This window comes from Lottia gigantea, assembly GCF_000327385.1.
Source record: "Lottia gigantea unplaced genomic scaffold LOTGIsca_46, whole genome shotgun sequence".
Lineage (NCBI taxonomy): Eukaryota > Metazoa > Mollusca > Gastropoda > Lottiidae > Lottia > Lottia gigantea.
Window position 1 is genome coordinate 394,604 of NW_008709614.1, and position 22,621 is coordinate 417,224.

The 22,621-nt window shown below is 33.5% G+C and overlaps 2 protein-coding genes across 2 annotated transcripts; both read right to left on the minus strand.

Annotated features, from left to right (window-relative positions):
- Positions 1-2,042: 2,042 nt before the first annotated feature.
- Positions 2,043-4,234, minus strand: LOTGIDRAFT_234012 (hypothetical protein; the record flags this gene model as incomplete). Its single annotated transcript, XM_009061100.1, has 4 exons — positions 2,043-2,752; positions 3,159-3,265; positions 3,829-3,924; positions 4,099-4,234. 4 exons carry the CDS (start codon positions 4,232-4,234, stop codon positions 2,522-2,524), a joined length of 570 nt encoding a protein of 189 aa, XP_009059348.1. The 3' UTR covers positions 2,043-2,521.
- A 1,819-nt stretch (positions 4,235-6,053) lies between these two features.
- On the minus strand, positions 6,054-7,791 carry LOTGIDRAFT_164562 (hypothetical protein; the record flags this gene model as incomplete). Its single annotated transcript, XM_009061101.1, has 5 exons — positions 6,054-6,389; positions 6,684-6,790; positions 6,860-6,937; positions 7,578-7,673; positions 7,758-7,791. 5 exons carry the CDS (start codon positions 7,789-7,791, stop codon positions 6,054-6,056), a joined length of 651 nt encoding a protein of 216 aa, XP_009059349.1.
- Positions 7,792-22,621: the final 14,830 nt, after the last annotated feature.

Genomic DNA, 22,621 nt, shown 5'->3' on the forward strand with positions numbered 1-22,621 from the left:
ATTGACTGATTGATCTATATAGGGACAACGGCACCAACGTCCATATCAAAATGTGGGCGTAATTCAGGTCGAATTTGAACTATATTTCAATAACAAGGGAGTCACAGCATTTCTGCCAATCAGAGATGGAAAACATCACAAGGGAATCCAACCATATCTGGAACATACTGCAGTAAGATGATGTCAGTTGTCCCTTAAACATATCTTGGCTTTTGCTTGAACGCTTAGGGCCGTATGCTGCGGTCGAACTTTAGTCATACTTTACTCAAAGTTGAGCTTAAGTCAGACATTAGGTATGCTGCGCTCGATCTTTGATGTAAGTCATGTTTTAATCGAGCGTTTTGTGGACAAAACTAAAGTAAAGTCTAAGATAGGGTGGTAGCAGACTTTAGCCGTACTTTATATACGTTTGCGATTGAAATTGTGACAATGTAAGATTATTTCAACCAATTACACCATAGATATTATAGATAATTACCATGTGGAGAGGAGATTTAAAGACCGCTCAAATCCAATGGAAGATCTAGACGAGAGTGAATTTACGAAACGCTTCAGATTTCCAAAGGATGGCGTTCTGCATATTTTTGAAATGATTTCAATCATCGATGTGGCCATACTGTACATATCCCACCATTACTACAGTTATTGGTTTGTCTTTGTTGATATGCTAGTGGCTCTTTCCAAATAAACGTGGGGGACATAATAGGCGTTCATCAATCCAGTGTCTCTCGAATAGTGAAATTTGTATCAAGGGCTATAGCTATTCATAGGCCCGAGGTTATTACGTTTCCAGATGAAAATGAAATAAAAACAATACAACGAGGTTTTTACGACATTGCGCAGTTTTCGGATATAATTGGAACAATTGGCTGTACACATGGAACCCGTGATGATTTCTGTGTTGGAACTGTATTTGTATCGGGACACAATGTTCCACTGGTAACAGTGGCTGATGCTGATGTGGATCGCGTAAATATAAATAAATGTGTTGAATATAGAAATGAAAATTAAATTAGCTACGTAAAATATAATCATATATTTATGAAAATTCAGTACCAGTGCAAAAGGAGTTGTTTAAAGTAAGGTGCTACGTAACAGTTCGAATCATTCATATGCAACTTATTTCGAAACGTGGAATCAGTCTCGTAATATATCTTCTTTCGAAATTTCCATAGCACTTGCCAAAATCGAAGTGACATATTAATATCTACTTTTTATTGATATTGGATTTGCGAATTTAAGAAGTTCAAATTATGTATAATCAGAGGACTGTATCCCTTTAATTAACCTGACGTCGGTTGAGCCAAAGTGAAGCTATCTTGCTTGTGATCTCGTTTAAAGAAAGTGGGCATGGAACAAAAATTCGCCTCTATTTCTCTCCACGCCTTTTCCTTCCTTTATATGGACCGAATATCATTTTGTTTCGACTCCAATACACCCTTAAACTCATCCACTACATCGATAAGGAATTTCTGTTCAATTACAGTAAGTTGGGGTGTCTTCTTCTTGGTTTTTCTGAGGCGACGACATATTATCTGACATCTTGAATAATCAATCAAATTATGATTTGTAATGACCCTGATGCGTATTTATAGTAAAGACCCCACGGAAAAGCACATGAGAAACATGCCAAATTCTTGCTGTCCGTAAGTGTCCGATCAAAATTTTAGTTAAAATATGTATCAATCGCTTTTTTTATTAATAAATATATTAGAAATTAAATCATAATTCTTTGAGTTATCGTTGGTTTTCCGTACATACATAGAAGAAGTTAAACTTAGCAAAGATAAATTTAAGTTGAAGCCATGCATACCGAAATGAATAAGCTACAAAGTCGTGCTCAGGCGAAACTTTACAAAGTCTGACTTTACCCGAAGTCTGACTTAGCGTTAAGTTCGAGCGCAGCATACGGCCCTGTGTCTTTTACATCGGTAACTCGTGGAAAGTTAATTTTCAAGAGGCAGAATCCCTGAAGAAAGAGAGACGTTTAATAGTTTAGTAAGCCATACCTTTTTACTCTTTACACTAATAAGAACTGGAATCGTTATTTAATCTGATTTATTTAATTCTATAACATAAATACAAATATATAAAAATCTCCATTTAAAAACAAATATTCTTACATTTACATATACACTAAACACGCACAAATTGAAGTACGCATATTAATTTGAATTTATCTCAACTGTGGCCATTAGGAATTTTAACCAATATAATTAGGGGATAAAATCTAATATAATCGGGGGTAATTATTACAATGCTACTATATCACATCTTCATATTTCAAGATATTCAAATCAAATCTTATTATACGATAATAAATGTTAGTCATTAAAATGGATATATTAAAATGATGCATATAAAAAATAGAATATTAAGGAATGTTTTATTTGAAGACTCTGCTTTCCAATGATGGAGTCAGACCCAAATGTGCGTCCAAAGACGTTATGACTGCAAATGTTGTAGTGCAAATCTTCAGATTGAAAGTGGGTCATCAAATTTGTTCAAAGGGGGTTGATGTTTATTCTTTATGTTTATGGTGATGGTGTTTATCATCTTCGTGTCGGACCACCAGAACTGGGACATCAGCGTGATGTACAACATAATCACTGACACTACCCATGAATGTTCTTCTCAGAGTACCTTTACCACGACTACCAACAACCACTAACTCTGCCTTTTCTTCTTCAACTGCCTTAATAATGCCCTCTCCTGCATTTTTTGCCACTATACTCCTTACCTTACCACCGATCTGAAATACGAGACAATATAGTTTTTTGTTTTGTTGGTAGAATTTTATAAAGAAACGTGGGGTAAAAGTCATTTAGTGTTCATTGAAATAAATTTTGCCACGATAGTAAAATTAGCTTACAGAAAAAATGATGTATTCAAATTCAATGTAATGACAATACCTCTTGTGGAGACTTGAAGCCTGACTAGAAAATAATTACAGCTCTAGTTTAATTCACAAGAGTAAAATTAAGAAAATGAATTCTAGAGAATAGCAGAAAATAGACTTCACTAAGATATCATATGCTAAAAGTTAATTTAAATTCTACTTGTCATGCAAACTAGCCTATAAGCATGGTAGAAAATAAATTACATAGGGATCATATACTGTTAAAAATATTGGCAAGTTAATTCCTTATAGACCTTACACTATATTCCTTCAATTTGGCAGCAAAAGTCTCTAAATCTTCTCTGATTCGTTTCTCTTGTTCTTGTAATGACGACTCTAAAATCGTTCTCTCAAATCTGTATACAGCTATAAAAAGATAAATCTTAAGTCAGAGAAGTTTTTAGGTTGTTTTAGCTCAAATTTTAACTGCCTCAACCACATTTTACTTTCCTATTACCAGGACCGAAAATATCATTTCATTAATTACCAGGATTATCATATCATCAATAATGCTTCAATGTAAAATTTATGTTCACTTCTTGTGACTTCAAGATGGGTTCCCTAATTTTCATTTATGAAAATGAAAATGCTAATACTTATATTATATAAATAGAAAGTAGAGGGTTTCTTTTCAATTGGAAAAATACCAGTTCGTCTCACATAATTAATTCATAATTGGCTAAATTAGAAAAGAATTGCCAGTAGAATTCCAATGAGTGACCAATCAAGAAATGTCAGAAAGTATTTTTTGTTTATCCAGACTGTACATGGATATTTAAAATTGGTTAAAACATAAGGATATGATTACATTATAATTCATTAGAACAAAAATAATTCGAATAGTTTGCTTAATTTGAGACTCAGAGAAAAAGAAACTCATTTTTAATGTTTCTAAATAATGTTCTATACCATCCTTTGAAAATACTTACAGGCCTCCCATGTTGAAGCATGTACCAATTCATTCAATTCAGGAACATAAGCCAATACAACGTGGTCATTCTCTCTACGTACTTCCTTAATATAAACTACAAGTAGAAAACGCTATGCTATTGTTTTATGTATAACATTGTTTTGTACAAAAGTAAGAGAAATTATAACAATTTGTCGGTTACTATGTATAATCATCACGGACATTGATACATTTGTCACAGAGAAATTGGTTAACTTAATTGCAAAGGGATTTGTCAGCACATTGTTACATTTATAACATCGAGAATAGTCACCATATTGTTGTACATTTATAACAACGAGAATAGTCACCATATTGTCACATTTATAACAACGAGAATAGTCACCATATTGTTGTACATTTATAACAACGAGAATAGTCACCATATTGTCATATTTATAACAACAAGAATAGTCACCATATTGTTACATTTATAACAACGAGAATATTCACCATATTGTTACATTTATAACAACGAGAATAGTCACCATATTGTCATATTTATAACAACAAGAATAGTCACCATATTGTTACATTTATAACAACGAGAATAGTCACCATATTGTTGTACATTTATAACAACGAGAATAGTCACCATATTGTCATATTTATAACAACAAGAATAGTCACCATATTGTTACATTTATAACAACGAGAATAGTCACCATATTGTTACATTTATAACAACGAGAATAGTCACCATATTGTCACATTTATAACAACGAGAATAGTCACCATATTGTTACATTTATAACAACGAGAATAGTCACCATATTGTTACATTTATAACAACGAGAATAGTCACCATATTGTTACATTTATAACAACGAGAATAGTCACCATATTGTTACAAAAATCGCATTCAAATGTTTGGGAACACTCGAGATCATAGTCTTAATTAACTGACACTGAGACAAGTGTTGAATTATTGATACATCACAAAGTACCTTTATGTAAATCGCTTAATGTGTCAAGGACACAAATGCCCCAAATTATACACAATTTAAATGTCCCCTATTTTAGAGAGTGACAGCAATGCAAAGAGTATTACAACTATACGACCAAACTGTATTGTTGTCAGTCTCTGAGGAAAAGGGCAAATATTTAGTGGCATCAAATAGCCAGTAGACTAGTGTTCCTGGCAAAACTTAATTTGCATGTGTGGACAGTCCCAAAATAATTTTCAAAAAAGTAAATAAAGCAAATCAACGTTTATTATGTAAACATGGAATTGACGTGGATTTTACAACATAACATTAATACGCTATAAAGACATATGTCTACAGCGTTACCCAACAGTTCTTTTTATATAACAGGTTCAGTCAAAAGGTAATAACCAGGCCAGTTACTACAGGGGGACAAGGACGGGGGTGAGAAATATTACTTGTCCCTCCGAACAATCAAGTCTGGCTACTGACCTGATCATAATATAGGCATTATTTGTGCACAAAATCAATGTAGTGGGAATATATTTTTTCGTGTTTCAAATATAATAGAATTCGAGTATACAGGTTACTTTGTTCTCTTCAATTGACATGTCACATTGTGGTAAAAATCGTATTAATCACTTAAAGAAATTATAAGATATTGTCAGACTATATCCAGTCAGCATATTTAGTACTTCAGAGATCATTAGGTATGGACAGAACAGTTGTATCGTCAAGCAATATCGACAATATAACATAATAACAGATGCGCCACACATGTATACATTACTGTTTGTATAAATATTATAAAGAATTGGCATCAATTTCACTAGCAATCTTTTCAGGGTAACACTTGTTATATCTTTTCTTATTATTTAATGAACAGGAATGAACAAACACCAAATCTGAAGGTGTGAAGAAAAAAAACAAATACCTAAACAACAAATTCTAAACGATTTAATAATTGAATGGATATACAGTGCCCAAACATTACAAACCACATTAAAACAAAATAAAACCTTATCCACATTTTCCACTGAGTCCTCGAGGACATGAACGACCTCGTATTATTCAATATAATAAATACTTTTTGAACCTTAAAGTAGATAATAAAAATATATATATTGAAAAAATTAAATAAGAATTAACTAAAGTTAAGATATTTTGCCAATCATAGCCATAGTCTCAAAACCTTGTCGAAAGCACTGAGGCCTGGGCAAAATGTTCATGGTAAGAAGGATCACCAAGGCGGGAATATTTTGTCCATTTTGGGCTCAGGTTAGTCTTTATGTTTATCATTCTTATCATCTTTCTTGGTGTCTTTATGTTTATCGTCTTTATGTTTATCTTCTTTGTGTTTATCCTCTTTATGGTTATCTTTATGCTTATCGTGATGTTTATCTTTGTGGTGTTTATCGTCATCATGTCGAACAACCAAAACTGGCACGTGAGAATGATGAACAACATAATCACTGACGCTACCCATGAATGTTCTTCGTATTTTACCCATACCACGACAACCAACAACTGCTAAATCCGCATTTTCCTCTTCAATTGCTTTAACAATTCCTTCTCCAGCGTTTTTTGCTACAATACTTCTTACTTTACCACCTATCTGAAAAAGGATAAATAATAAATCAATGAAAATAATAAATCAATGATCATATGTGAAGGTCTGTGGGTGAGTGCAGGACCATGACTTCTGATTTCTGAATTCTTGTAAACATAGTAAAGCCAAGAATATCAGAGTGCTATAGAATGTGAGGGTACGTCAGTGCACGGCCTTGACAGTATGACATGAATTTTGAAAATATATAATGATAACAAATTGTGCTGTTGAAAATGCCCCCTTAGAAGATAAAATTCAAATTCCTTGCATGAAGATTAGAAAATAAATCCTTTAACTCACCTTATATTCCTTTAACTTAGTAGCAAATTTTTCTAAATCTTCATGTATTCGTTTTTCTTCTGATTGGAGAGCTGACTCTAGTACAGTTCTTTCAAATTTGTAAACAGCTGCAAGAACAAGAATTTCACTTGAAGTAAAATTGAAAAGCTATTGTATTGGAATGGGTTTGATATTACCGCCCGCTTCACCTCCTATATGCCAACAGACTTCTATGAAAATCGGCATCCATGTGAACATTGACCCAAATCTGTCATCTGAAGAAACATGAAGAGCATTTGAAGCTATAATTAAATTGTCTCATGTAAGGCATTGTTAGTTATGTAATACTGATTACGTTTTCGCTGTGTAATGATGATAATTAAAAATGTATAAACAATATCTTATACCAGACGAATTATTATTTATAACTACATTGATCAGATTATTTTTGAAACTTCGAATCATTGTCTTATTTTGTATTAAGAATTGGTAATTGGTACTATCAAGTGTGTCAATTTTGGTCATTACAAATTCCGAAGTATGAAAAGAAAAGAAATAAAACTACAGTATAGTAATAATCCTACTTTCTGAAAATATAAATTTAACAACCTATTACACGCACGTGTTAATGGCAGTCCCTACTGAAATCATGGTATCAGACATATTAATACGAAACAATAATATGAGTCGTGATCTGGATCCTTCAGCGTCAATAATTAAAGTCAGGTATATCAATGTTTGATTTAATCACAATTGTTAAGCTGAGATCAGTCTTAATATTTCCTTTTCAATTAGTGGGTAGAGATATATATTCAAAGCTTTGGCCGAAGCATCTGAATGTTTCTTTTAGTAGAATCGTATTGAGATTATTTGCTTTTCTCCTGGAGTATAACAAGATTATTTATCAATACTTACAAGGTTCCCAGGATGTTGATTGTAATAATTCATTTAGTTCCGGAACATAAGCTAATATAACTTGGTCATTATGCTTGTGTATATTCTTCACATAAACTGAAATAGACATTAAACCAATACTGTAATATCGCTTGTTGTTTCTTTGCTTGAAGCCTACCCCAAAATATTAATAAAACAAACCAGCAACAACAAACATTCTACTACTAGGTCGCATCCCGCATACCAATCTTTTGTGATAAACATACTTCGTTTGTGATAAAATTAATAAAAATTTGGCATCTCACTAAATGGAAATTTTTCATTAAGCAAATTGCCAGGGGCAACAACAATCATCTATATGCAAAATTAATATTTCGTCATGCAAAAACACTTTCAGCAAACATCTAACCGATTCATTTCAACATACCATGGACTTGGGTTTGCCAAATTAAGCGATTATAATTGGTTAAATATTATATAACATACAGGCCTCTATTTTGTGTATGAACAACTGAGAATTGGAAGTGTATCAGGAATCATGAGATTTATATTGATAAGTACCGTGAAATAATATTCCGTAAGCTGTTAAAACACATAATTAGAGGCCTGTATTCATTCAAATTGTTCGTTACCTTAAATCACTTTAATTCAGGAAACATCCAAAGCCAAACGAAAAGGATCACAACAACGAAAACTAAATTAAACACATCGAAACAACGTATACAAAAATTAAAAAAAACATGTGAAAAAATGGTATAAGAGAGGTGGAAGATTAATAAGAACCTGACAGTATGTAAATTAAATAAACAGTAATGTCTAATAGGAATATGTATTATAAAACCTGTAGAAACTGTTATAATGTTCATGTTGTATACAATTATGTCAGTGATATTGTTGGTTGCAAGCCAAAATTATTCATATTGTTAATCGGATAATATTCCTTTATCTTTATTTCTTCTTCATTCATTCATTCATTCATTCATTCATTCAACCCACGAGCACCTTATTATCTCCCCACTTCTTATAGTTCCAATCATTCTGTAGATAATTTTATCAATATTATGCATCGTCGTCTTCCATTGTTAATAATTCTCTAGCACTTTTTTTTATCATGCATTTGAAAACGAAAACGGTTAACTGTTCTTCAGTAATCCCCTTTCTATTTCATTGTGAATAGTAAATTATATATATTACCTTTTTCGAATTGTGTATATACTTAAAGTAGGTATACCAAATTGTATTTATCGACAAGAGAGTAGAATATAACTAAACTAATACTGTAAGTAGTATGTAAAATATAGGTGTGAGATAAATAACATTTTAACAGACATGATACACCTGGTAATCTTCAATCAAACCATCATTCTCTCTTTAACCTTATATATTGAGATACATACTTCAGTAATTTGGTATACTTTACCGTTTCTTTAAGTTTTTCAGTTTAAAGCACATTTCTGACCTATCTACCTAAAAAACTAAATGCTGCTATGTTTTGAGCGTATTTCTATGTGGAAACAGAGCTGTTAAATTATAAAACCTTCAACTGTTATGTTTTAGATACTTATGATGGAAATCTTTGTCCCAATATCTACGACATTTATGTAAAACTTTGTTAGTTTGATTGAATTTAATGAAGGACGTGTTTCAATTTTGTAATGTAAAACCGTCGTAGCGAACATATATATTACATTTTATGTCGATTTACTATTAACAATAAATGAAAGATAGTGAAAGGCATCTTCATAATGTCAAGCTATTACGGACTTAAACTTTGATTGCAATAGACGCTATTCATGTATCACGGTATATGCAGCGATTTGACTTAACATTATGGCGTGTTGATTAAAGTCTCTTTCGAGCCCTTTGATTGATTGAACAATGAATTAAATCGCTGCATTTACAAACTTCCGTGGTACAAGAATATTAGCTATTGTATAAGGTATAAGATGAAAATTGTGATAGCTTGACATTGTGAAGATGAGTGAAAGGTGAAACTCAATTCATCTAGACATAAAAAATTATGAATACTGGTAGATTGTGTATTGAATAAACGTTAATTAAAATAACTATGAATAATATTTAAATATTTATTTAATGCGAGATGATGAAATAGATCTATAACACTGAAGTAATTAAATCTGGTGTAAATTTGAGTAAATCTCAGCACTTGTTAGTAAATTTTAAAATTCTCGCGTTATCCAGTGTATTATTTACTGCCAAATTGTAATTCTTTCACGTACTATTGACATTAAACTGGAGGCAGTTTGCTATCTGACAAATCTTGTGGAATATAGTGATAAGTACAGAAACATTTGTTCTCTATACATCTTTAAAGACAATGTCCTCTGTCTGAGTATATTTTGAAACTAAATGTACGGTTAGTCTCCAATCAAATTGCCTACTCCAGATACAATAGTTGTATTTGAAATTGTAGCTTCACTTATCGAGAAATTTCGTTATGCAATGGCAAATATATTTTGGTCTATCAGATGGTTGTCTGAAAGTCAAGGTCAAGGTGACCTCAAAGGAATAGTTTTAAAGAGAAGATATATTAGAATTCAACTGGCAATGATAAATAGCAACACATCACAAGTCTACACTAACAACTCGGCCTATGCTTTCGTAATTCCAATTATATATTGTTGTTACAACCACTCTCACTAATGCAATGATGATAAACAAGATATACAACACTCAATATAATCAATAGTTACATCTACACTAAAAACCAACATTATCTCAACTTCTAGAATATAGATTATTACTTTATCGTTAACTATCGATCTTATAGGTACGTCAATATAAGTCCGAAACCTGCTGACACTCTAGTATAGATTGTGACAGATGCTACTTTGAAAAGGTCACGACTGTATTGGCGATTTTAACTGTTTTGGCGAACCATTTCGAGTATCAAAATCTCAAATGCTTCATCAATGGCTATCCTGCCCACATGTACCTGTGGTAATTTTTAATATGTAATCTGGTCAATCCGTTAAGAACGTTTCTGACTAATGAAATATAGAAAATTTATCACAGTCCACCATAATGTTTAATGGAATAAACCATTTTTTTTTACTCACAATCAATTATCTTTCTTAACCTCATCTCGTGGAATTTCACATTTCCCTTTATTATGATCATAAATAATATAGTACCATTCCATAGAGAACAATAGACCACGTTTTCACAGCACTTTTTGAACAACAGTAATTAATTCACATTACAATAAACATCCATGTTACTATGTCAACGACGTTAATTAGAATCTTTATCTGCGCTAAACGTTAGACTTTAGAACAACCCGGGAATATAAAATGCTTGTACAAGTCTTGGTGCATTGACTTTTGGGTCATTTTTAAGTCATTTACTTTAGTATTGCAGGATTAAACTGTTTTGGGGTCAATGTACATAATTTTATTATAATTTTGTGTTCTTGTATATAATTTTCTTGCATCATTTTTGTTCAGTAATCATAGTTTTATTTAAACTAGTTTGTCAACAACAAATCCAATTTTAACACATAAAACTTTAAGGAGGTTAACAGAAGCCATATTCCATATCAATGTTATTTTAATCAAACGATTGCAATCACTCGTTAACAATTGTAGAAGAATTTGTGAAAACTCCCAGATCTCAAGAAGAACCTATTGAAGATAAAGTTAGGTCTTATCTATGGTTTGGAGAGGCAATGTGTTATGATATTAACATCTTAATGTCTTATCTCCTTCAAAGAATACAATAATTGAAAATTCGTTATAAACAAGGTTGTAACTTCAGAGAAAGCTTTTTTCCAGAGTAATAACTGGAAGCAAGTGTTCTTTAAAACATTAAATCTAACGCTTGTAGATATTCTACATTTTTTATCATTATTTTATCATGAAAGTATAGATAATTCTATCTTAAAAAATTTTGTACACTCCTTGGTGAAATTATAATTTTATAAAAGCTATGTTTTTCAATAGAATTACAGCAAAAATAGTTTGTTATTAGTGAATTCTAACGTGGATTAGTTCACACTGAAGATCTTACCAAAAAACATATATAATGGTGATAAATATAGCCCTTCGGCTAGTCTAGTCGAAAAGAAATATTGAACAATATAAGTAGGAATAGGTCAACCTTGTTATAGGATATGCCTAGTGTGTGGACATACTAATCTCAAAGTATGCATCTATACTAGAATAACGAATGACCACAACATATAAAGTCATTTATTTTATTCTTCAAATGTAAAAAAATGAATTAAGACATCTTGTTTACTTCTTGTTCTGTCCTTTGTTTTAAAACCAATTTTTTTTTTTTTTTTTTTTTTTAAACAATATTTATTCATGATTTACAATGGATAATTACATGATATGAGCAATGGTTTCAGAAACAAGCCGAAGCTTATACTAATCCGTTACCAATCAATTTAACATTCAAATATACAACCATAATTTATTTACATTTTGATGATATTGTTATGTCAATATAGTGCAGAAAAGTGAAGAAGAGAACAGTGATTTTGGCCTGGGTTCGAGGAAGGAGACAGTGTTCAGATGCTATACATAGCTGCTGCGTGATCACCAAAGCTATTTTGTCCTATCGATCTCAATAATGTCATAAATACTCTTGCCTATTTTTCTTTGTCTTAGTATATCATCTTTGTTAACTATTATTATAAACAATATTGGCTTTTGATATCACATTGTCTAATTGTGGATCACACTGAAAATCAAAGAAATAAGAAAGAGTGAATATTTCAAGTTTGTCAAACATCACCACCTAGGATATTCTGGCATTCACCACATGTCTTGCCACAAACTGTAACGTCAATGCCAATAATTTGATAATTACCAAAGCAGGGCCGTAACTTTTATTTATGAGGCAAATATCTAAAAATGATGTATATCTAGTTGATGTTTATATTTTTAAAATTCCTTCATTGTAGAATTCCGTATGAGGCATTACCTCATTTGACTTTATATAGTTACGACCCTGCAAGGTCGAACTCAACGATGTAATACATTATAATTAATATTAATAAATAATAAAATAAAATCTTTAATGACAAGGGTGAAAATTAGGCTAAAGGCCTCTTTACAATTTTGCCCGGTGAAATTATAACATGAAAATTATAAAAAAAAAAATAAAAAAAAATAAAAACTAGAGCCACTCGTGGCACAGAGTGGGACTTTGCAAATGTAGCAAATTGCAAAAGACCCCGAAAAAATCATCCTTCCATGATAATTAGATCAAGCGCAAGAACAGTCTAAAGTTGAGAAATTTTCATTTTTTAGAAGATTCTAATACCGGAAGTAGACGTCAGACCTCACAAATGAAAGTATCAGCAGATAGCCAAGGTCAATGACCTTTGATCTTGTAAAAGAGAAAGTCTAAAAAGGTCAAGATCAAGAGATATACGTCATCAAAATTTCAAATTGCACACGACTATAAAACCGGAAGTTGACATAGGACAGCAAATATGAAAGTACAAATAGATAGCCAATGCCAAAATTTCAAATTGCAAACGACTATAAAACCGGAAGTTGACATAGGACAGCAAATATGAAAGTACAAATAGATAGCCAATGCCAATGACGTTTGATCCTACAAAGGTCAAGGTCAACAAAGGTCAAGGTCAAAAATTGGAAATTCTCAATTTCCAAAACCTGTTCCTTTTTTTGAACTAAGAAGCGGAAACAACCGAAATTCTAAGACAAAGTGGCTCACAAAAAAACAAAAAAATACCAAAATTAATGAAAGAAATACTAATAATATGGACATAATAAGTCAACCAAATTATATTTTTAATCATGATATTAAAGTGATAATATGTCTTAGAATACACTCGTGTTGTGGCTAATATTTGTGTTTAATTGTGACTATTGGTTAAATAAGTATGCATCCCACACTTTATCAAGTTTGGAAAATCGACAATAAAACTATAATCATAATTTTAAAAAAAAGTGAGCAAGCGACAAGTCCGTCCAGTTTGAGAAAAAAGTGTCTGGGTAATCAACGCTAAAACAGGAAACAATCATCTTCCGGTGTATACAAACAAAATTTGGCAATGATTATTCGTTGAAAATTGTGCCATTGGTGGAGTATTCATTCTAAATTATATGAATTTCTTTTTCGCGGAGTCGCTTAATCTCCTACGAGGCATCATTATTCCGTCTTCAAAATATGACAATGTCGAGGTCAATTCAAGAGTAGAGCTCAAGGACGCGGGAAACCTCACTTGAGAGTTACTTCCCCTTGAAAATTACACCGGATTTTACGATTTGAAAATCGCTTAATGGATGTATTAAGTGTTTTATAATTAATTACTTGATTTTGTGGATATATCGGATTATAGAGTGATTTTGTTTGGTTAGGACACCAGGTAAGTTCACTGATGGATATATACTGTTATTGGCCAAATTTGAGCAAAATTAAAAGATGTAGTATCCCTTTAACATTTATTTGCTACATGGCTATAGTGAATGGCTTGGCAATTTTGATTATCCTGATTTCCCCTGTGGAATGCAACAGATGAATTGAAAAACAAATAATTTAATCGCTATGAAAATGTTTGTGGGATTTTTTCTATCACATTAATTTTTAATTGATCCTTGTTAATTGAATGGAGTTTTACGTCCTAGCACCATGTGGGCTAATCAAGACGGGCAACGCCATGCAGGGTGCAAGGAGGCAGATTTTGCCAGGACAGCGGCTTTAGCCTGATCTTTTTCGATTTCCAACTGTCGAGGGATCTTTAACGTGCACAGCCTGTAGCACACGGGGTCTCGGTTTGTTTTCCCGATTAAACGTTGCTTGAACAATCCCATATTCCCGTCATTAGAGACTAATAACCTCCCTTAGCAAACCATACGTCACTATTAAGTTTATCCAATCGGGAATCTTGTAATATTTGGTGTAAAAGGATGGTGATTGCAAATGACGGCTTCCATTTAAATGTTGCGGTTGCCCACCAACCACCTTTTCGATAAACCATCTTGACAGAAAGTTCCAAACACGTTTACATAATGTTTACAAAAAAACCTCAGAGCATTCTAACACTTCCGTCCATCTTAAGCAATTTTCAAAGATTTCGTTCATTATTCTTTTCATTCGTCTTCTGAAAACTATTTTATAGGCCTATAATAGCTGTTTGAAAATTGACCCTATATGACAAAGAAACTCAACCGTGAACTTTGAGACTTATCAGAAAGCGAATTTGTTACTAAAATTTTGTGTCTGGTTATTCAAACGCTTTTATCGCAATAATTTGTTTGAAGGAGAAGTAAACTCTCTACTAATCAAAATTAATGACAAGAATATAGGATTGTGAGAGCAACAGATCATCATTATCATGTAACGTTGCTTAAGGAATATGCTTCCACTTATGATTACAACGGCTTTCCAAGACTCACAATTTGAAAATCGCCTACTGGATATATTCAGCGTAATTACTTGTTGTGGATTTTCGGATTATAAAGGGGTTTGGATGTATAGTTAGGACATCAGGTAACCCCACTGATGGATATATACTGGTATTGGCCAAGTTTTAGCGAAATTAAAATGTGATGTTCATTCTAAGACGATCTATTCCTTTAAAAAAATTTTCGACCACAATAGGCCTACATCGTGTTATTTGTGAAAATGCTTGGGTAAGATCTCTTTGTTGAACATAATTGAGTTTTATCAGAAGTAACATCTACTTTAAGCTAAAAGCCTGATGTGTATGGGTCCTTGTTTAATGTATATCCACTATAATTGTTTTTCTTCTATACCAATTTACTTTCTTTTATATTTCACATATCATACATACATTATATTCTTGTCTCCCAGTGCAATCAATACTGGAAGTCTTACAAACTATCACTTTGGATAGAACATGCTACAATATCTGACGTTTGAAAGAAGCGGAACAAGGTTTTGCTTTACGTTATTTGTCTGTAACATGGAAGTCGTGAAGCCAGATAAATAATTGAGTCTGTTGGTGATTGAGATGATGAGTGGTTTTATCATAGTGATAGAAATACAAAACACATCTGATATAGGTTTACTATCACCAGTGATATCTAACATAATATAGGTTCGTATCAAACAGTGACGTTCCTATAAATTATTTGGAGAAGCGGGGACCACGGAATTGCTAAGCGGAGCACACGGGTAATTCCTTCCCTACGTAGAAAGATAAGACATTAACAAGTGGAGGGGAGAGGGAATCAGAATATAAAATGTGACCTCTAAGAATAACTAGCTTTTAATCCTCAATAGAAATTGAGTTTACACCTAATAAAATCAGGATACTTTCATTTCAAAAAGAAAGTATATTTATCTTTTGTCTACTTTAATTGATTTCGCCACCATCCATCTGTTACTATTCTAGCATTTTAATGTAGAAACTGAGAATACAACACCAGCTGTAGTAATATTACCTTCATTAAATGTCAAACAGAGGTATGCCAAGATTACTCCATCTTGCTGAATAACATGAATAGAAGATACATGGTACCTGATGGGGTATCGGTATCATAGAAGATTGGTTATAATAGATGATACACCTTAACCATATTAATTCTATGGAAGTCCTACTGAGATTTACAGCATCTGCTGATAGTAGACGTGAAATTGTTACCTACCAACCAACAAACCTTATCAAATCTTACAAAGCGAAGGAAAAGAGGACCGAATAACTTCTCGAGGACCAGCTGATCCTTGTCCATACCCATGTTTGTCAGCGGAATAATGAGGACTTATTAAATGGGTATAACAGATCACAGTCTACTGTAATGAAAGATTTGGAAAATTAAGCTAGTATCCTTCAGAAAAATACAAAAAGAGATGCGAGGTAACTTTTAATACCATCCAAAATTAATATAAGCCAAGATACTGCAAGGGAGACATTTAAAGAAATTAAAATTTACAGGACTAGATCAAACCTTAGATCTGGTAAAAAAAAAATTCAATGCAAGAAGCCAGCTATTAAAAAATGTCTCTAATATCTAGGTTACAATTAAACGTGATTTATCAGTATAAAACATAGGCTACGATTGAAACTTCAAGTTTTTCAAGATGCTTCTCTGTTTTAACAAATACGAACAACACATTCAATAAACGGTAAAAAAAAGCCAATTGTGGTATTTTCTATTGTGTAGGTGTACAGGAACTAGTATGAATGGACATATTTTCTCACAATGAAATGAATGTAAGAATGTAATTTCATTATCAAAAACGATTAAAAGACGTTTATCTTAAAGACACGGATTTCGTGACTTCATAATACATTGTAATCAATTTGTGTTAACTTCCAGAATAACATTTGGATTTAAGTGAAAGTCTGTATACATCATCATGTCTTGAAAGTATTTTCATAAAGTACGTGTATCACGACAGCCTTTTTTTTTTTTGCACTAATCTGATAATCATCCTCACAGAAGGCTTGAAAGGATTATGATCATTACTAAATGCTTCTAGAGCAGAAAACACAAGTCAAATCAAGGATTCGGAATGGTGTAAATTGTAACTAAGGAGTCTCCGATACATTATGCCAAGACTAGAAAAACCAAGAATCATTTTCATATATATCCGATCTTTAAACAGAATTGTAAAATATAATCTGATAAATTTGAGAAACAGCTGGTAAAATAATTTCAGTCTGATCGTCTTAAAAATATGCACTGGTATTCAACATCAATTTTTTATCACAATAATTACTTTAACAACAAATATTTCAATTAACTTGCAAAATGGTCACACTTGACGTGGTTTCAAATGGGTTTGGTGACAATGTAGCCTTAATACATTATGTACCATTTCAGTCTTAAGATTGTTATGTACATGAAAAAAAATCATTCTGTTCAGAAATGAGATCTCAGCTTTACGTCAAAAACCTTTCGCCCTTTTGGTATAGATTACTTACTGTTCACCTAATGATGAACTTTGACCTTTATCAACTGGAAGTATTATTGTTTGTGATATTTTTAGCAAGACGGTGTATCGACCCTTTTTAAACCATACTGATTATGTTTTTTCATATTTTTCTTATCGTAACCCGTATGATTTCATTAACAATATTTTATCAGTTAAGGTTCGTGTCTTATCATTAACACAGCGTAAACAACATATTAGAACAGCAAAAAAGCATTAGGGTACATACAGTTAAAAAAATGGTTCAAAATCTAGAATAACCCAACCCCCAACTGTTATCTACACCAATGTACATCAAGGGCTTATCGGCTTATAGAATTAGGTTGAGTAGGCTTACGTCGTTGTTCAATCTGTCAAATATTTTGCTTAAAGGTAAATTTTAAATGCCAAAGGTTAAAAAAAAGGAGAAACAGCTCTTTCTCTGTGGAACAATTAGAATTTCCTCATGGTCATATACAAAAATGTCATTATCACATTTGACCAAGGGGAAGTGGGTCGTATTCAGTATACCATTAATTCAGTCAACCATCCATCCATGTTAATGACATCAATGTGCATAGTCACATTGTAAAAATCCATTGGTAGCCTAGAATAGTACATGACCTTCCCTTCTCATTTTATAATAGTAATAGGTGTCACATTTATGAGGTTATGATACTTTCAAATAAGAAGGGTTTTCTAAAAATTCAAATCCACTACATGTAGCCTACGTGTACTTTAGGTTTATATGATAACAACAGCGTTTTTACATTAAGAAAATGTTAATAGCATACACTCATGCAAAAAGATAAATAACAACTTACAATCTAATGCATAATCCGCATGTTTACTGCCATCAATAGCAACGACTACGTTGCGTTGTGGTGCACTGCTGTCAGCCATACCTCCGTTTGTTAGTTCACCTTGTAAAATACCTCTCGTGGCAAACGTTCACCTGAGTTATGTGGTGTAGACTGCTGACTGTTTACTATCAGTGAGATAAAGTTATAATATAAAAGGGTTATAGTATATGGAGAGGCCACGTGTATTATTATCAATGTATACAATATAAAATTACCATGTTTATACATATTATGTATGAGGGTACGAATTTCGGGAAGACACCGAATCATTCTGGAATATTGTACGATCTTTAGTAGTATATGTTGGCCATATGGGTTGACAAACAGGTTTTGCAATGTGTTCCCTCGCTGTTGTCGGTGCAAGGATGTGTAGAATGTCATTTGACGCGAAAAAGTTTTATCTCGAACAAGTTACAAACTCTTTTCATGACAGTCCGTAGCCCGTGCTCGTGATCATATCTTAGTTTCACAAATTAAAACAATTAACTGCAAGGCATTTCTCTCTAAGTCCGATGTCTAGAATCCAGAATGTCTTCTTTGCAGATCGGTTACTAAAACTACAATCAACTAGGATATACGATCCAAATCAAGCTCTTGGCAATTCTAAATGTTTTTTTTTATCTGTGATTTGAAAGTCGCTCTAAATGGACTTTATAACTTCTTCATGTCTGCTCCTGATCGCAATAATGAAGAAGATCATCCTTGGACGTCCCCCATGTTCCTTTAGCAATGATAGATATTATCCATATCTGCCCGTTGCTTTCACAATCCCATATTCTAATCATCAGAGATTAATAACCTCACTTCGCAGACCATACGTCACCATCCAATTTATTCAATCAAGAATCACAGTTGGTGTAAAAGGATAGTGAATGCAAATGGCGGCCTCCATTGAATTATCGGGAATGATTTATATCAACCCTTTTCGATAAGCCATCTATGTGAAAGTTCTCAGGTGGGATTTTTCAGGTAATGGCGGAATGGAAGGGAACATAATTCATCGGTGTTGTCATACTTGATTTTCCAAACATTTGATTTGCATGTCATTTCAAATTAATAAATATATATTGTGATGAGGTGTAAAGATTATAGAAGAAATTCTTTCAATTCGTCCTCTGAAAACTATAATAGCTGTACGTAATTTGACACTTTATGACAATAACTCAAACGTGAACTTTGAGACTCAATTATCAGAAAGTACCGGCGAGAGATATTCTAGAATTATCCTGCCCCGAGAGGCAATTTGTGTAACCGACCGGTGCAACAGGCCAAGGAAAAATGAGAAAACCAAGAAGCTGAGTTTCAAACTTTAACGGCGTTTTTTGAAGTGATTTTTTCCATAACCTCGATGTACACTGCTCTTGTCACGAGGCAGGTGAACAAGACTGTCCAGCCAGCGCTTTGAGTTGTGCTGAACCACCTCGTGTCTTTCTTGTTAGAAGACTCCAAGGTCCAAAAACGTAAAAACCCACATTTGTAAAAGGTGGACCTAGTTCTACTCGATCTGTGGGTAAGTCGGCAATGATTTGTTGTTGTGTTTCCCTTCTCAGCTTTCTGCACGTAACGCAGTTATGTATGATACTGGATAATAAACGTTTGCAAGAAGTAATCCAATACTCCGCTGATCTAACGGCACCTTCGGTGATATGGCGACCCTGGTGCTTCATCGTCTCATGGTAGTGTCTAATTGGTAGGGATGCAACTTGGCTGTTTTCAGGTACAACTATGGCCTTAATTATGTCCTGTTTCTCTGTAGAATTTCCTAAACAACCACCAACTCTTTGAATATAGATGTCCTATATTGGTCTCAGACGTGTTTTTTTTCTGGAAAATTGTTTGTTCATCTTGGAAAACTCGATTTCTTTTCCAAAGAGTTTTTCTTGCAATGTTCTGAGAATCAAGTCTTCTATGCTTGATATTCAGTCGAGATGCCTGGTCTCTGTGTCGGCGGGCTACTTGGTGAAGAAGATTAATTCCATCAGTCAGGCTGTTCCAGGTCGAAAAGCGTTCGAATCTAGCAGATCCAAGTCCAGGTGGAGTCCCTTTGAAAGAGTCTACCATTGTCGTTGCTACGCGGACCTCACAGTCTTCATCAGGCATCACGAGATCATAGGTATTCGTGTCCTGTGAGGTAGATTTAAATAATTGCCAACCCGGTTAAACAAGTCACTGGTCTGAGAATCTCCCAGTGGAATTGTTTATGTATCCAATAACTGCCTTACTGTCGGTATAGAATTTGACTCCGCCTATTTGAATGTCCAGTTGTTCTATGACAAATTGTGCTAATTCAAGGACGAATCCGACATGAAGGTTTATTTGGACATTTCTTGTGCGTAGAAACACAACAGCGGCATACGCGTAGCTCTTTGGAAGTGCATTTGCGCAGTTGGGAACATAGGGTCGATGAATTCTCAGGCCTTTAAGTGGATCAAGAGAGTTTTTCCATGATTCCCATTTGACGGGTGTGTCGTCGTATACGGGTTGGTCCCAATCTACGGTTTCTGACATAATGTCTCTCAGAAGAATCTTGCGTAAATAATTACGGGAGATAGAAACCCAAGTGGACCGAATATGCTGTTGATCGCTGATAAGATGCCTCTACGGATGACAACTCAAAGAGAAATTGGTCGGCGTTGACATCCCAAATGAGAACAGACTTCGCTGAAGCGGTTTTTCGCCTGAGTGTAGATCTTGATCCTTGAGGCTAGATCGGTCGCAGGAAAGACTGGCATAACTTCTGACTGTTTGCCGTATTGTGTGTCTTTCATGTGTTGGATTGCTTCTTTTGGAGTAGAACACGAAGTCAATCAATCATCGACATAGACGTCCCTAGTGACGAATGATGGTCGTTGGTTCTCTCTGACGATGAAGAAGTGGAACATAATATGCTGTACTGTACGTCTGTGGTGACAACAACCATTTCCGTCCTAAAACGTAAAAGTACACAAATAAGGTTGTTCGCCAGGTCGTTCAAAGACACTTCTTGGTGCTTGGCGGATGAATCGAACACACCCCGTATTTGATTGGGTTTCTTTGGGTGGTAAGCATAGTTGTGCTCTGGGATTCGTTGTTAGGCAGTGACCGTCTGGGTGTCTTAGAAAGCAATGGTGCTATCCTATTGAGTCTAGTTTGAACTCGTTGTTCATTTGCTCCATGACCATTCGGTCTTCTTGTGACATAAGAAGCATCAATATGAATAGTCATCGTAGGAAATTCAAAAGAAAATAAGTCAGAAATTTTAAGACTATTTAGCGTTAAGTCTACCACTGCGATGTACAATATGTTGGCGAAACCCGAAACACGATGCGTACTCGTCTAACCGTCATTGCTTTAACATTCTTAATAAAAAAAAGACAGACCAGTCGCGAATCATTTCATGATCAAGGTCATTGTTTTTAGGTCAAATGGCTTGGGGTGAAGATTTTATTAAATCTGTCTTTAGACTTACACCTTTTATCTGCACATTAGCGTAAGCTGTATAAATGTAGTGACAGTTAAAAGCGTAAAGAAGAATCTATATATAGTAACATGTAGCACCTTTGCAACTTTGAGTACCTAGTTTGGACCGGTATCTCGCAAATTATTGGGCTCAGGCTCTATAATCTTGACCACAAAAGTCAACGTTATTCTGGCAACACGCGTTATGATAATTGGTACCTCTTCACGATAAACCTCTCAATTATTCAATCAACAAACAACACAAGTTTAGACGTTTATTTAGGACTACTAGAGAAAAGAAAAGTTTAAAGATTAATCAAGTGACGAATATTTTTGTCAAAATGCCTTCTTTCAACTTCTAATTGAATTGACGATTAACCGATCATCTAAAATCAGACCCGGTTACGCGTGAAATCCTACCCAATATTGGTTAACTACGTTTTTCAAGTATTTGTGTTTATATTCATACTGTATACTGTATAAATAATGTATAATAATGTAAAGCTATTGGTATTGTAATGTAAAAAGGCGCTATATAATCATGCAATTAAAATGCGAATATTCAAAAAAATCCAAACTGAATTAATTACAATGTTTCAAATTACATGAAAATATATTTATTTTTTATTCATGATCAAGTATCACTATAAAATCTTTAAAAAAATGATTAGTGTTGGATTTTAGAGGGTCGCGGTGGAGGGGCCAGGACCTTCTCCCTGAAAAATGTTTTAATCCAGGAAGGCATAGAATGCACGTAACGCGATTTTGGTAGTGAAAATAGAATGAATTAGCATTTTGTCTGTTCTCTCATAAAGAAATAATATCTCAACTCAGTCCTACACACAAACAGGAGAAATTGCTCACCACGAGAAACGTTTGATCTGT